Below are 17,020 nucleotides of genomic sequence, written 5' to 3'. Positions count from 1 at the left end.
AGACATACACACATCTAGGAAGCAAAAAGTGAAAGTTACTCAAATTAATTTACAACTAGTTGAAGGTGGTGCAGAACAAAGATGGGGCCCTATTCACAGCCATTGTGGTATGTTAAAGCAAGTGTGCTATGTCACATATTAACGTGAACTAGGCTGCCAAAGCACCACAATGGCCATTTTTAAAACGGCTGTAAAAGGTTTTTAAAAAACCTTCTGTGTGCAGCTCCCCCCTCCCCTCCAGCCCCTTATATATACTTACCTAAGCCCGATCTCAATCCAGCACTATGCCGAGAGCAGCAGCTCTCTCCGCTTTTTATCTCTCCTCACTGTACACGGAGGCAGCAGCTGGAGCCATTGGCCAGTGAGGAGAGAGCGAGGGGCAGGGCCAACTGCACTATGTGTGTCTATAAACACACAGAGCAGCTTGGGATTGAGCCCACACAAATGCACCAATAGCAAGCAGTTGCTATTGGGGCACTCCACAAGGGGAAGATGCCAGGAAAACAGTTAGGGGAGCTCAGAAGAGGAGGATGGGGACTGCTCTGTACAGAAGCATTGCACAGAGCAGGTAAGTATGACATGTTTGTTATTTATAAAAAAATAAAAATAATATGTTTACAATCACTTTAAGCAATGCACTGTAACAAAATAAAACAGTATAAAAAAATCTGCGCTAGGTAAGCAAGACTCAAAAAGCAGCTTGCTAAAAAATTGTGATACCAATTCTCGTGTTATACAGTACATCTAGGGAGGGGGAGCAAGGTTTTTTGCACAGTGCAATTATCTACTAAAGTATATATCCAGTAAGTGAGTACTGTATTTTTTTTTTTTTTTTTTATTTTTAAAAATCCTTAGAGAACCTCAGACTATCCATGCAATATATCAATGAGAAGAGATAAAAAAAACTAATTGTACAGCGTCCAAAGTACTGCCTCACAGAAGAAGTCCATTCGGATGAAACGCACGTCAGGCTAGACAGAGAAGCAGCGGTGACGTCTAGCACCCGTGGAGGGTGTAAGACGGATGGTGTGGTTTCCAAATGCCCGTTTTAACATTGCTCTTGTAAGTAGTTTTTATTAAATCCCTTTTTTAATACTTTGGACACTGCGCAATGAGTATGTCTTTTCTCTTCTCATTGATATATTGCAGGGCTGGTCTGAGGTTCTCCAAGGATTTTCATCAGTGATGTCCACAAGGCGGCTGAGAAAACCTGAAGAGGGGTTAAGCTCACTGATGCGAGTACAGACCTTCAGAGGTTTTAAAATCTGGTAAGAGGATATATTTGCCCTTATTTCCTATGGGGAACACTGGGTGTTACACCAATTAAGGATTGGAGGACATCTGCACTTGATTGTGAATCACCTTCTATGGACTTTATGGACACTTACCAATAATTTGTTTTATTTATTTGTATTACATTATTGATGTAGTCACTTGATAAGTCATTTATAGTGATTTATGCATAGGGAATAGAACAGCACAACACATTCTTATTTTATTTTTGGTTTATTGCTATGTACAATATTGTGAGTGCTGCTGCTGTTCACGTATATTTTCCTTCCCACATATTTTTTCATTTATTTTTATATTTTTTCACACGGGACTCACCGAGCGCAGGTTTTTACTTTTTATATAACTTGTATTAACACCATTTTACATGAGAGTTCAATTGGGCTTCAAGGTTACATGTAAACATGCCCTATTGTGTCTTGAGAAATAGGCAGAGAGTCCTTAAAATGCGTAACCATGCCCCCTTCAAGCTCTCAGGCATCTGATGTCACACTGACTTACATGGCTCCCTGAGCATTTCTGAGTCAGTGGATGTATAGAGTCTCTGGACTGAATCGCTCCTGTTATGTGCTTTAGTGATCTGATGAAAGCCCGTAGTAGAAAAAGTTTGTATGACAGGCACTTATTAAATGTGAGTTGTTTATTGTTGTTTTCACTAATAAATGTACATTTTACTGCACTTAGGTGCACACTCTGCTGTTTTTCTTTTTAAAGTGTTACTATACCCATAACAGTAAAATCAGTCTGTATATGCAGTAAAGCATGCTTGTTATACTCACTGTGGATCCTAAGGGGTTAATCCTCTGCATTGTGTAAAAAGGCTGTTTGATCCAGTCTTCTCTGATCCTCCCATTCTTCCACAGGCCCCAAACCATCTCTTTATAGAACAGAGCCTTGAGGGCACTCTGCACATGCTAAGCTTGCTGTGTAGTGCTGGCAAGTTTTTTTTGTTTTGTTTTTTTTGGAGACTGCATGTGATCAGCACTATCCAGACAGAGGGTCAGGAGTCATACAGACTCATATAACAGAGTAGAATGAAAACTCCTCCTACAAGCTTTAACCAGTGTTAGGCTGGACACTGATAGAAGTCACAAGACTGCTATATACTGCTGATGAGAAAAGGTATTTACCAGTTTATATTTACTAAACTAATTGCATTTCCATGCTCTGTGTACTGTGGGAGACCAGATACGGTGAATGCAGGGTCCTGGGTTTAGTAACACTTTAAGTTTACATGGCAGATTGATGTAACTGCTAGTGTATGAAATACACAGGCTGAAGAATACCTGCTGCCTGATCTATGTGCTGGGCCTGAGTCCAAATATCTTCCAGATAATCTTTAATCCTCCAGCTGAAAGGTAAATGGTTTTCCCCAAATACAGAAATATTCATGTAATTCTTCACCAGAAAGGTTTCAGTCTGAGAACTGTAACAGAAACAGTCAGACAAGCAAACAGTTAGCAGTTATTATAGTCACATCTTAAAGGACTGTCTAAGCAGCACTGAATTCCTAATGAAAGATGGATCCTAGCACAGTCATTTAGGCACAATACTCAAGTAGGCTTTGCTTCTTTGTTGTGCTTTGCTCATCCTCTTATTTTACATACAGAGAGAAAACAGTCACTGCTATGTAGTCCTGAATTCTGAGAAACACCCTCAATTCTGCTGTGTTCTCTCTTTAGCTTACCTAAGAGAGATCAGGATCAGCATATCAACACAAGGAAAAGGCTCTTTTGACTATAATAATGTAATTTGGTAATGCTGACACAAGCCATATGAAGTGTTTTTTTTTTTTTTAGTGATAGCTTCACTTTAAACAGACTCTGTCACCTTGCCCATTCAAGCCAATGTGACAGGGTCACTTTAACCCCCTCCCCCAACCCCATTCTACTCCTACTCATTGTGCTCTCGTGCAGCTCATTCCTCCATCACAACTGCTGTATAAACCCTTCACTTCTGGGTATAAGAGACGCATATAACCTCCTACCACAATGCAGTACTCTCTGCATCTCTAACATGAGAGAGGAGGTGACACCACGCCAAGTAAGCTATGACACCATGTATTTTGCATTAGCTGTGATAGAGGAAGGAATGGCGAGAAAGCGTGTAAAGGTAAGAATAAGGTGCTCGTGGGGTTACATTACAGATATCCTGACTCGTCAAGGTGACAGGATTTTTTTTTTTCTAGAGAAAAGTAAATTTAAGTTAAAAACAGAAAATCAGTTCACTTATTAATTGCTTAGTAGTGATTACTTATTATTTTTACTGTTTAATTCACCTGAGACTATTTGAGATAGGCAGTAGCTTTTCATCGTGAAAAATGTGCATCCACAGGCATTTCACATAGTTGTCCACTTTCTGGTCAACGAGAAGGTCCAGGTTGGCATTACGATCGATCACAGACAAAATTTGTGACAAAAGTGGTGTTACAGCTTTCTGAACACGTTTCCAAAGGGTTTGCCTACACAATATAGAATTATTTTTTATTGCATTATTCAGAGAACTTTGCATTATTCATATTGTTCCTATCATAAAGCAGCTTACAATAATCAAAACTACTAGCCTATTGAAAATCTTGCTCCATTGTAGCATAGCAAATAAAGTTGTACTAATGCTAAAATAATGTTTCATAAATAAGGTAAAAAGAAAACATTACTATACTGCTTTAGGAATAAGTGATCCATACATCCATAGATGAAAGATAGCAAATAAAGTTGTACTAATGCTAAAATAATGTTTCATAAATAAGGTAAAAAGAAAACATTACTATACTGCTTTAGGAATAAGTGATCCATACATCCATAGATGAAAGATGGAGATTAAATTATATCTAAACCCAAACTTTTTATTTTTAATAGAGCAAATTTATTAAAACCACTCGTGAGTTATTTTTGCTATCTATGTACAATTGGGGAGATTTTCCTTCCTGTTTCAAAACACAATAGGATGGGATAGGAGATCTCTACAAAGTAAAGCAAATCCTCAAACACAGCTGTACCTGGAATAAGTGTTCCCATAGGATGCTTTCTCATCTATTCCTGTTTTGGTGACAACGCAGAATTATAGAATTTGCTTCGCTTTCAGTTCCAGTGACATTGGTCACCAGGACAGATAGAGAGGGTAAATCTCCCCAGGGGGGATATAAACAGCAACAAAAAGCCAATAGAGGTCCTAACTCCTTTCTACATTATCTAGAGTGAAAAAAAAGTAAACTTTTTTTTGCGATACCTGAAAGTTCCAGCTTCCTGCAAAGCATCTTGATTTGCAGCCTCTCGTGCAACCCATTGGTCAGGCAATAAGGTATTTTCTTCATGCATCTTTAGTAAGTAATGCAGACGGCACATCAACATTTTTAAGAAAGCACCTATAGGTGAAAAACACATTAAACATGTTATATATATCTATATAAATCTATATATATCTATATATATATAGATATATATATATATCTATAGATATCTATTTATATCTATAGATATATATATATCTATATATATATCCAAAACTGGTTTAGAGGCACTCACTGGTCTTGCAGAGGAAGAAGATCAAAAACAGCAGTGTTTTCATTGTCAATGTTTTGATGAAGCTCAATCCATCTTTCTCAAGACACTACAACATGGAAGTGAACAGACTAATAAACCCCAAACCCCCCTACAAACAACGCCCCCCTAGTGATGACCTCACACAGTGCAATGGTTAATGCGGTGTTATGCCCGCCCCCCCACCTCCAAAATTTTAAAGTCAGCACATACTGTAGCAACTGACTTTTAATAATATTAGGACACTTACCTGTCCCGGAATCCAGCGATGTCGGCACCCCAGCCGATGTTTCCATCAGTTGTCGGGTGCTGCCGCCACCAATGCCGCTAAGGGAACCCAGCAGTGAAGCCATGCGGCTTCACACCTGGGCTCTCCTGCGCATGAGTGAAGTGTGCTGCACTCTCTTACTGGCCCGGCAGCAGGGGAAGAAGGAGGGAGGAGGCCGAACTTCGGACGTACCTCGCCGTGGCAAGGTCCGATGAACGTGGGGGGGACAGGGTACCTGTCAAAAACAGGTACCCCCCGGTGCCACATGTGGCACCAGAGGGGGGGAGGAATCGGATAAGTGGAAGTTCCAGTTTTGGGTGGAACTCCGATTTAAGACATATAAGGTTAGAGGTCAAAGAAAGAACACAAAAGAAGCAAATCACAATAGTTCATCAAAAAAGCATAATATACAGAGTACTAACTTAAATCAAGCTATTAAAATTGCTCCTACATGAAAATGACAAATTGCAAAAAAAGTGGAACAAACAAAGAATGTATTACACATTCACAAGATGGCCACCATAGCACATGGCAAACACCAGGCAGGCATGGACCCTCCATAATTAGTACCATGAAAAAAAAACAAGTAATATGCTAGGGCAACAAATGAAAAAATAACCACATAGAAACAACAATACTACCCAAGACCAAACACCCCATATGTACCAAAAGCAAACAATTGTAGGCGTGTGAAAAGCACCCAACATAAGCCAATAAAGCACAAAGATAGAAATACATACAAATGTACTTTATATAAATCAACGCTCCACAGCCAGATAGAAGAATCCAGGACTCAGAAAAGAACATGCCATCCCAAATAGAAGTAGTGGGTATAGAAACCTAGTAAGGTTTCCTTTAAAGAAAAATGTTCTAGACTCCCAGAACACCACATAGAAGAATCAGTCTAATATAGCACCAACAAGGCTGAAAATAGCATAACATAGAAATAATTATTATTATTATTAAACAAAATGTATATAGCGCCAACAGTTTGCGCAGCGCTTTACAATATGAGGGCAGACAGTACAGTTACAATACAATTCAATACAGGAGGACAGAGGGCCCTGCTCATTAGAGCTTACAATCTAAAATTGAGGGTTAAGTGACAGAAAAGGTAATAATTGTGGGCGATAAGTAGCACATATACCGTATATGAAAAAGTTTGCCAAAGAAATTAGGGTCAGAACACTATGTATGAAGAAGGTCATTACCTGGATATTCATCCATTTGTCAGGGAGCTATATGCCACTTACTGTTTTGACAATCATTTCTCAATCAGTCAAGGTGTGAAAAAGCACCAATAGGCAGTCAGCCAGAAGTTCCAAAGGATCACAAAAAGCAATTGAGGCATAGTTGGTATAGAATGATTTTGTTCTGAGAATTGGCATGCCACCAGTTAGTTAGAAGTCTGGGAAGCAATGGTCTTTTGGATGGCAGATCTGTGGTTGTTGAACCGATCCCTAAAATAGGTGATAGTCTTGCCTTTATAGTACAGACTGCCGGCACAGCAAAGCACGTATATCACATATTCTGATGTACAAGAAAGTCTGTGTTTAATATACACACGTTTGCCCGACTGAGTGTAGAAAGAATTGACTGGTCAGCCTATGGCAAAATATGGTACAATCTGGACAGCAGTAACAACCAGGTTTGCCAGGACTTTTGGCTGTTATCGCTGTCCAGATTGTACCACGTCACCATATACTGACCGGTCATGTCTTTCTACACTCAATCAGGCAAATTGGGGTATATTAAACACAGACTTTCTTGTACATCAGAATATGTAATATACTTGCTTCGCTGTCCCTGCAGTCTGTACAATACTATATAAGCAAGACTATCACCTCTTTCAAGGATCGGTTCAACAACCACAGATCTGCCATCCGCCAGGCATCATTCTATACCAACTTTTGAGTATGAAGAGGGCCATTATCTTGATATCCATCCAGTCAGGGAGCATATATGCCACTAAATGTTCTGCCCATCATTTCTCCATCAGTCAGAGTGTCAAAAGCACCAACAGGTAGTCAGCCAGAAGTTACAAAGGATCATAAGAAGCAATTGAGGCTTAGCTGTTCATTAGAATTAATCTGTTCCAAGAAGTGGCATGCCACTGGTTGGTTAGAAGTCCGGGAAGCAATTGCAAATGCAGCCAGACTGAGTGCACCTAGATGCTGCTGAATTTCTAGTGTGCATTCAGCCATAGAAAACTATTACATACTTCCAGATGTGTTTAGAAATTAGGCTGCAGAAACAGTTTGCATTGCCAGAAAAATAAAACTTCATTGCTGGTTTCTTGCCAGGGCTTTAAAATAAAAAAAAAATCACTGCTCCCATGCCACATGGAATTTTTAAAACATTTTTCTTCCATTGGTATCTTTTCCCTAGGGCAGTGCCCTCCACCTTCCCTAGTGCTATTTTCTTACACCCACTTGCCTATTAGCCCCATTGGTTTCAGTGGGGTTCATGTTTGGCACTGGAACTTTTCTGAAGCTCCCCGAACCCTACTCAAACAGAACCCAGGGCAGTATGGCTCGACACTAATCTCCACCATTTTTTGTCCCTTGTACATACATTGATTTCGTACCCAGCCAGACAACACTGCTGCATGGTCTCCTCTCTCCATACTCAAAGTGTAGGAAAATAGTTCTTGGGAAATGTAGTTCTGTGGTTTGCCTAGAAACTGACCCCCCAGCAGCCTGATTATGATGTCACAGGAAACAATAAAAGCTGTTTCTTTCTAAAGGAAGTGAAAGAAAAATTATTGCTGGCACATACTCTAGAGTGATCTCCAAACTGTGGCATGGGGGCTGGATACGGTCCTTTGCTTGCCTTTATCCAGCCGTTGGGGCACTGATCCTTCCAAAGACACCAACGATGGAGCATTGTTCCTCTCACTAAGACCAACAACTATTCTTCCCACTGACACCAACGGTGGGGCACTATTCCGCCCACTGATACTAATAATAGGGCAATATTCTTCCCACTGATACCAATGATGGGACACTACTCTTCTCCTAATACTAAACATGGGGCACTATACCTCCCACTGACACTGGGACGTTTTCTACTCCCACTGGCCAGTCAGGCCCCCCTAAGGTCTGAACGACAGTAAAGTGGCCCTTTGTTTAGAAAGTTTGGAGACCCCTGCTCTAGAATGGGAGAGGAAGATCTGGGGGTAAATTTGGGTAATGCCTGGAAATACACTTTAACCACCAGCCTACCGCCCACTGTCATATGACAGCAGGACCGTAAGGCTCTAGTTCTGTGTGGACGTCATATGACGCGAGTCCGTTTAAACAGGGCATGCGCGCGATCGTGTGCCCGCAGCCCTGTACTGTCGGTGGCGGCGTGTCACCGAGCCACCACTTATCACCGACAGGGGTGAACAGCCACTGGCCATGGCTGTTTACCACGTGTTAGGCCGTGATGAAGTCACTGCTGGTCACGAATGGTAACTCCCCGCATTGCACGGCGCATGCACGCAATTGTGAGCATGCTGCGCGGGCACATCGGTGGCAGCATGTTCCCAGGAACACTGCTCGTCACCGACGATAGTAAAGAGCCATTGGCCAGGGCTGTGTACCACGTGATCGACTGTGATCCATTCACAGCCGATCACTAAATGTAAACATAGAGCTGTCACTAGCTGTTACCAGCTCTTCTCTCCTCACACACCGTTTCCAGTGTGAGGAGAGAAGAGCTAGGAGCAGTGAGTTACAGATCTATGTTTAGTAGTGTCTGCACCAACACCACACCTGTCCCATCGCCCCCCCCCAATTGTCACCTGTCACCCAACAGTCATCACATTAAAGTGTACCTGTCACATAAGAGACTGCCATCAGTGACCATCAGCGGTGCAACCGTCACCCATCAGTGACCGTGCCCTGTCACCCGTCACCCATCAGTGACCGTACCCTGTCACCCGTCACCCATCAGTGACCGTGCCCTGTTACCCGTCACCAATCAGTGTCCATCAGCGGTGCACCCGTCACCCATCAGTGACCGAGCCCTGTCACCCATCACCCATCAGTGACTGTTCAGCGGTGCACCCGTCACCCATCAGTGACCGTGGCCTGTCACCCATCACCAGTCACCCGTCAGTGACCGTCGCCTGTCAACCATCTGTGACCATCACCTGTCATCGTCCGTGGCCTGTCACCCATCAGTGACCATCGCCTGTCACCCATCAGTGACCGTGCCCTGTCACCCATCAGTGACCATGCCCTGTCACCCGCCACCCATCAGTGACCGTCAACAGTGCACCCGTCACCCATCAGTGACCGTGGCCTGTCACCCATCACCCGTAACTGAACGTCGCCTGTCAACCATCTGTGACCATCACCCGTCACCGTCCGTGGCCTGTCACCCATCAGTGACCATCGCATGTCACCCATCAGTGACCATCGCCCATCACACCATCATCACCTCTCAGTGAACGTCACCTGCCACCCATCGCACAGTCCATCAGTGACAGTCACCTGCCACCCATCGCACAGCTACCCGCCACACAGCCATATCCAAAAGAGTATATACTAGTAAGGAGGCGTTCCAGATCCTCTCTATGACTGATGAGAGCACTGGGGAGTTCTCATCAGATTCCAATTCCAATTCCGAATCAAATTCGGCATTTGAACCGATCGAGAGTAGTAATGATTCGGATGAAGAATGGGTCCCTCCTAAAAGGGCACTCTGGAAACCAGGCAGCCGCCAGCAACCAGGATTATATTCCCAGGCCCAGTAACAGCACTGCTGCCAGCAATAGGCCCCAGGAACAAAGGCCCAGTATCAGCGCTGCCACCAGCAATAGGCCCCAGGAACAAAGGCCCAGTATCAGCGCTGCCGCCAGCGATAGGCCCCGCTAACAAATGCCCAGGCCCAGTACCAGTGCTGCCACATCACACCTGAGTACCAGCACAGGGAATTCAACTCCTCCAACTACTGGAGTGTCACGTCCCCCAAGAGCCAGGGCCGCTACATACATGCCAGAAGGTCTTGCCAACCCAACATGGCTGGCTTCCAACTCGGGATCACCAATTATTCCCCCTTTCACAGCACAGCCAGGTGTGCAGGCCAACACCCAAAATTTCACAGAGATCGATTGCTTTCACCTGTTTTTGCCCGACACTTTGCTGCAATTCATTGTGGACCAGACAAATCTGTATGCCCTGCTGAACTGGATTTGGGACAGCTGTGTGACAGGCAGAGACAGTACATGCGTTTCACTTGGACCAGCCCGGATCGGAGACAACATTCCTGACAGCTGCTGGGGAGATCTTCTCATTACACGGTCCCTGCAGAGGGCAAAAATCTGCATGCCTGATAGACCCTGCCAAGGAGGGGGTCCAACACGGAGGGTAAGAGTCCACCTTTATCACTTTCTTACTTATTGGAGTCGCCGTCAGTGGATTTGTACCATCCTGCACATCTCTCTACTTTGTCAATCCACTCATAGGGGGATTAGTTGCTGCTGAGCTGTATAGTGGATGGAAGCTTTTTTTCACTGATGAACTTTTTATGTTTGAATCCATGGACTGAGTTTGTTTGATTTTCAGATTTTCACGCTATTAATATCATTGTACTTCACATGTACACATTTTTTGTTTCTTCTTTTTATTTGAGTTTTTATGTTTTGCACTTATATATTTCTACCACTCATGGAGTCATTTACTTGCTCTCAGTAGATTGTGGTTTTTACTACCACCCACATGTATTCACATCTATGTGTGTATTTTCATATAATTAGCGCACTTTATTTATTTTTTAAATCTGTATGCCCAGCAGTATATTGCCAACAACTCCCAATCATCTTATGCCCGTCTGTTTGAGTGGAGAGATCTGAATTTGGAGGAGTTCAAATTGTTTTTCGGCCTCACCTTAAACATGGGGCTTACAAAAAAAAAAAAAAAGAAGGACATGCCTATTGGTCGACCAACCCCATCCACCATACGCCCATGTATTTTGCCGCAATGCCCAGGTCCCGATATGAGATTCTTTCATTTTAACGACAACACCCAGTGCCCTCCCCGCAATCATCCAAATTCCGATAAGTTATATAAGATTCGCCCACTGATAAATTTATTTTCCCAACGATTTGCAGAACTCTATGTCCCCGAGAAGCATATATGTGTGGATGAGTCCCTGATACCATTTTCAGGCCGGCTAGGAATAAAACAATATATATCTAACAAAAAGGCCAAATACGGAGTAAAATTTTACAAGCTCTGTGAGAGAGCCACGGGATATCTGTATGCGTGAAGGAAGAGATTCCCAGCTCCAGCTCCCTGAGTGCCTGGCCTACATGGGCACAACTGGAAAAATCGTATGGGACCTGGCTTACCCACTTCTGAAAAAAGGATATCATATATACCTTGACAACTTTTATACCAGCATGCCCCTTTTCAGACACCTATATATCGAAAAACCCTGGCCTGCGGAACCTCAAGAAAAAATAAGAAGGACTTCCCACAATCCATAGTAAACAAAAGCTGCAAAGGGGGGGAAAGAGTAACACTGAGATGCAATGAAGTGCTGGCCTTGAGGTGGAAGGATAACAGGAACGTGCACATGATGTCCACCATTCACGATGACACTACAGTTGTAGTTCAGCGAAGACGAGGTCCCATTGAAAAACCGACATGTGTCCAAGATTATAATCTCTACCTGGGAGGGGGGGGATTTCAATGATCAAATGATTCAGCCCTATTTGTCAATAAGGAGGTCCCGATTCTGGTACAAGAAGGTAGCAATTTATGTCATCCATTTGGCAGTTTATAATGCCTACATAGTCTACACAAAATCCACAGAAAGCCCCGCCCCCTTCCTAAAATTCATAGAAGTATTAATCTTGTCCCTCATCTATCAACAAAGATCCCCCCAGAAGACCTTCGCTCTGATGCTGCTAGCCGACTTCATGAACGCCACTTCCCGTACAACATTCCACCATCGGAAGCAGGCCGAAGTCGGCAAAAAAGATGTCACGTGTGCAGCAGAAGAGGATTTCGAAAAGATACCAGCTTCCATTGTACCTCCCAACCTGGCCTTTGCATTGGTGAATGCTTCGAACTTTATCATACATCCCTAAAATATTAGCCCATATTTTCCCCATTTTCATCATCTGTGCTGACCATTTTCCATGCTTCCCCAAATAACCATGCCACTGCCTTCCACATGAACTGACCCTGGCCTGCTTTTTGACTATGCCTCTGCCTACCGTTTGGACTGCTTCCACATGAACTGACCCTGGCCTGTTTTGTGACTATGCCTCTGCCCACCGTTTGGACTGCTTGCATGTGAACTGACCCTGGCCTGTTTTGTGACTATGCCTCTGCCTACCGTTTGGACTGCTTCCACGTGAACTGACCCTGGCCTGTTTTGTGACTATGATTCTGCCTACCGCTTGGACTGCTTGCACGTGAACTGACCCTGGCCTGTTTTATGGACTATGCTTTTGCCTACCACTTGGACTGATCTGTTGCCTTGCCACTGTAGTACACAGGGGTCTCACATATGTGAGGTGCACCAGAATAGTTTTTCCGGATGGAGAAAACAATTTTTTTGTTTTCTCCGGGTTTTGTAATTTCCGGACTAGGGTCTGAAGTCCGGATGCTTCATAGAGATTTGGGTGGGTCGAAGCCTCTACCCCTGTGCCCCGGTCTTACCTGATTGCGGCCCTCAGCCTACTGCTGACTTACTGCCATCATGCCTTTGCCTGCCGCATGAATAGACCACACCTCTGCCTGCTACCTGGACCATGCAAATAATTAGCTGTAGCAAGAGGCAGTATGTTTATGAAGGGCTGAAGAGCGGTACAATAATGAGTGTCTGCAAGTAACAGTGTACCAGGACCAATATTATGGCTCTGCTGGCTGTCTCTGCCTGGACAATTTCTATGGACAAATGCTTTGGCTGTGCTGACAATATCCTTGTGCTGACTATAGACAATATTCCTGCCTGCTGCCTGGATAATTACTATTGCTGTCGTTAAGCACATCCCTGACTGCTGCCTGGACACTACTAAAAGCACAGGTAATACTTTTTTTTACCCTTTCCAAAATGGGGTCATTTTGTGGGCAATTCCATTGTCCTGGTGCTCCAGGGCCTTCAAAAGTGTAATAGGTGGTTGAGAAATGAGATGTGCAATTTATGCTCATAGATCGCCTGATGGTGTTACTTCATTGTTGGGCCTTTGTATGTGGCCAGGCTGTGTAAAAGTCCCACACATGTGGCATCGCCATACTCAGGAGGAGTAGCAGAGTGTATTTTGGGGTGTCATTTTTGCTATGTATTTGCTATGCATTGGAAATATCTTATAAAATGGACAACTTTGTGTAAAAAAAAAAAAAAATGCGTTTTCACTTTTTTTCCACGTTTTCCAAAAACTTCTGGAAAAAAATAACCATTCAAAAGACTCATTATGCCTCATAGATTATATGTTGGGGTGTTTGCTTTCCAAAATTGGATCATTTTGTGGGCAATTCCATTGTCCTGGTGCTCCAGGGCCTTCAAAAGTGTAATAGGTGGTTGAGAAATGAGATGTGCAATTTATGCTCGTAGATCGCCTGATGGTGCTACTTCAATGTTGGGCCTTTGTATGTGGCCAGGCTGTGTAAAAGTCCCACACATGTGGTATCCCCATACTCAGGAGGAGTAGCAGGATGTATTTTGGGGTGTAATTTGTTGTATGCATATGCTCTGTGAGAGAAACAACCAGTTAATATGACAATTTTGTAAAAAAAAAAAAAAAAAAAACAAAAAAAAAAACTTCCTTTTGCAAAGAATTGTGGGAAAAAAATTACAACTTAAAAAAACTCACCATGCTATTTACTTAATACCGTGGAATGTCTACTTTCTAAAAAGGGGTCATTTGGGGGGTACTTGTACTTTTCTGACTTGTTAGCACCTCAAGAAATTAGATTCACCTGATGTACTGAAGGCCTGATCAGATAATTTCAATTTTATACCATAGTCTGTAGACTATATAACTTTCAAAGACCAAATAATATACACGAATTTGGGTTATTTTTACCAAAGATATATAGCAGTATAAATTTTGGTCAAAATGTATGAAGAAAAATTACTAATTTGCTAAATTTTATGACAAAAACAAAGAAAAAGGCAATTTTTCACAAAATTTACGGTCTTTTTTTATTTATAGCACAAAAAATAAAAAACCCATTAGTGATTAAATACCACCAAAAGAAAGCTCTATTTGTGTGAAAAAAAGGACACAAACTTCATTTGGGTACAGTGTTGCATGACTGAGTAATTGTCATTCAAAGTGTGAGAGCACTGAAAGCTGAAAATTGGTCTGGGCAGGAAGGGAGTTTAAGTGCCCTGTATTGAGGTGGTTAAAGTAAATCTACTGTGAGAAATATGGAGCTATTATTACTAAACTCCTACTGATTTTTTTTTTTTTTTTTTAAGATATATTTATTGGTTCTCACGTAAAGACAATACAGAACCAAGAATGGTCTCTCATATCTAATCATCACATATAGTAACAACAAAGTCAGAGCTTATATATCGGTTATATCCACATTAGCAAAATATTAAAAATATATAGAAAAATTAGCAAAATAGACAAACCGCAAATTCTTTCTGAATTTACTAGTTGCTGGGCTGTTATAACTCTGCCTTTAATACTTTTTGAGTTACCTGGAATATTTCTGCAGAACAAGAAAGATGAAGAAAAGTTAAACGTAACCTGCATACTGATTCTGGATTAGTCACTCAATGCATTGAAGTAAGAGAACAGCCAGGCATCCAGTATTTTCAGAGGAAAGGTCAGCAATGGCAGCCTCCATGTTTTTCCCATGAAATTATATCAGACTGGTTGCTATGGGTATGAGCCCCATTATTTCACTTTCTGCAATTTACAAAAATCTTCTTCTTATATTTTCTTTCCAGACTAAATTGCAACAAGTGAAGTAAACAATGTATATTTTACCATCTAAATAGAGAACTCAAGGTGTTATTAATGGCTCTCATCCATTTGTTGAAGTTAGGCTAAGAATTCCACAACCTAAAGTGGTCTTTTATTTTTCATTTAGAAGCTGGTGCTGGTAAAGTTAGATTTCAAGTACCCCAAACTTTAAATTAGAAAGCCCCAGCGGAATTAAAGACTACATATTTACATGCTGCATTTTAAACAGAAAAAGGCCCGCCATATCTACTCTTATAAAGCTACTTTCACACTCAGACCCCCCAAGCGCCAGCGGTAAAGCGCCGCTAGTTTTAGCGGTGCTGTGTGGGCGGAAGTGGGGCGATTTTAACCCCAAAGAAGGTGTTAACAAGGGGCTAAAAGCGCCCAAAAAGCACCAAAGACCAAGCTTGCAGGACTTTTTTTCCGGTGCAAGCGCACCGCCCCAATGTGATAGCACTCAGGCTTTCACACAGGGGAGACTTGAGCTATTTTTAGCACTAAAATGCCTGAAAAAGCACCTACAAAGGGGTCTAAATCTAAACCTGAAATAAACGTATAAACAAATCAGGTAAACATACTTTTTATCTGATCTTCTATGCTCAACAGGCTTATCAGGATCTCAATCCTCCTGGTGCTGCGGCTTTCAACATTTTCTTCATCTCTTAATAAACCTATAGCATTCTGAACACAGCTTCGGATGAGAATGGTGGTATCCAACATCTGCAAATATATGAAAAAAAATGCTTGTATGGCTTTAAAGCAATCAGGGATAAACATTGAATATAAAGAAAATGAAATACAGCATGAGTAAATATGCAAAGGTAGACAGAAACTCCCAAAACAGGAAAACAGAAACTGACATGTGAAAGGTTAAATCTCTGTTCTCACATGACTAAATTTCAGCAACTGGTCAACAAAAGTACCAGTTACAGATTCACAGTCAGTCACCAGAGGGAACATCCACAAGGGTAAAATGTAAATTTTTACAATTTTGTGAAATCTGATCACAAAAATACAGCAAACACAACATTTTAAAAATTATATAAGAATCATTGAGAAATGGTCATACTGTCATGAAGGATCTGATTGGCTTTTGCAGTTTGTGAACAGTCTGTAGACAACTGTTTCTAAAGTTCTCCCCTTACAGACGACCAGGGACACATTGAGCTTTCTCTTATTGACATACAATGCATGAGGCCAGTCCCTAATTCTTTAACCTTTTGTTAGGACAGACAGTGTTCAAAACTAGTTTACAACTGATAATGAAGCCGATCCAGCCGAGTACAGACAGGATGAATTATGGTACACATTAAATTCAAAAGCAAGGAAGTAAAATGCTAGGCAGCAATTTTTAAATACTTTTTTAAAGCTATGTGAATGTGAACATGTAACAAATATACTGCAAAGTATCCTGATTTGACTGCAAAATTTTGGATAGAGAAGCAAATGATAAGATAAGTAATAAACATCACTGTGACCAATCACAGCTAGCAACACAATTGTACACAATGGATGGCATGAAAGGAATCCATCCATTGTTTACAATTGTCATGTGATGTGCTGTGATTGGTCACAGTGATCATATGGTACCGGCAGGGGGCCGGATCGGTGTGCACAGCCAGTGACAGATCACGCTCGCAGCACAGCCGCATGAGGCCCGTTCCACCCGGAAAGACAAAAGTGCTGCACGGCTATCATTTTGCAATAGGCAGGGCATACTATAATCCAATTCGTGCAAACATTACTGGATTCATTCTTACATCCTCTGGTCTTTGCAATGGAATATCAGTTTCCATTTCATGGTCTTCAGAAATTTCATTTTCAGTCTCCATTTTTTCTTCCGTATATATATCAATCGCTGCCTCCATGTCTTCTTCATCACCCCTGCCTTGTATCTTAACGTCTTCATTCGCACGGGCCATTTCTACCTCCATGTTTATTTCCATGTTTGCTTTATGCTTAGTATCATCCTTTACAGTTTTTTTTTTCTCTGCAATA

The 17,020-nt window shown here is 42.0% G+C and overlaps 1 protein-coding gene across 5 annotated transcripts in view; it reads right to left on the bottom strand.

Moving 5' to 3' along the window:
* Positions 1-17,020, bottom strand: part of RNF213 (ring finger protein 213) — a 631,031-nt gene that overhangs the window by 211,056 nt on the left and 402,955 nt on the right. For all 5 annotated transcript variants that reach the window (XM_073621071.1, XM_073621073.1, XM_073621072.1 and 2 more), the window contains 5 exons: positions 16,783-17,012; positions 15,601-15,742; positions 4,519-4,654; positions 3,569-3,751; positions 2,577-2,716 (listed from right to left, as the gene is read on the bottom strand). In XM_073621071.1, the coding sequence (XP_073477172.1) occupies positions 2,577-2,716; positions 3,569-3,751; positions 4,519-4,654; positions 15,601-15,742; positions 16,783-17,012 (831 nt within the window). The remainder of the gene's footprint in view (positions 1-2,576; positions 2,717-3,568; positions 3,752-4,518; positions 4,655-15,600; positions 15,743-16,782; positions 17,013-17,020) is intronic.

Source organism: Aquarana catesbeiana, linkage group LG03 (genome assembly GCF_042186555.1).
Source record: "Aquarana catesbeiana isolate 2022-GZ linkage group LG03, ASM4218655v1, whole genome shotgun sequence".
NCBI lineage: Eukaryota > Metazoa > Chordata > Amphibia > Anura > Ranidae > Aquarana > Aquarana catesbeiana.
This window is presented reverse-complemented; position numbering and strand designations above follow the sequence as displayed.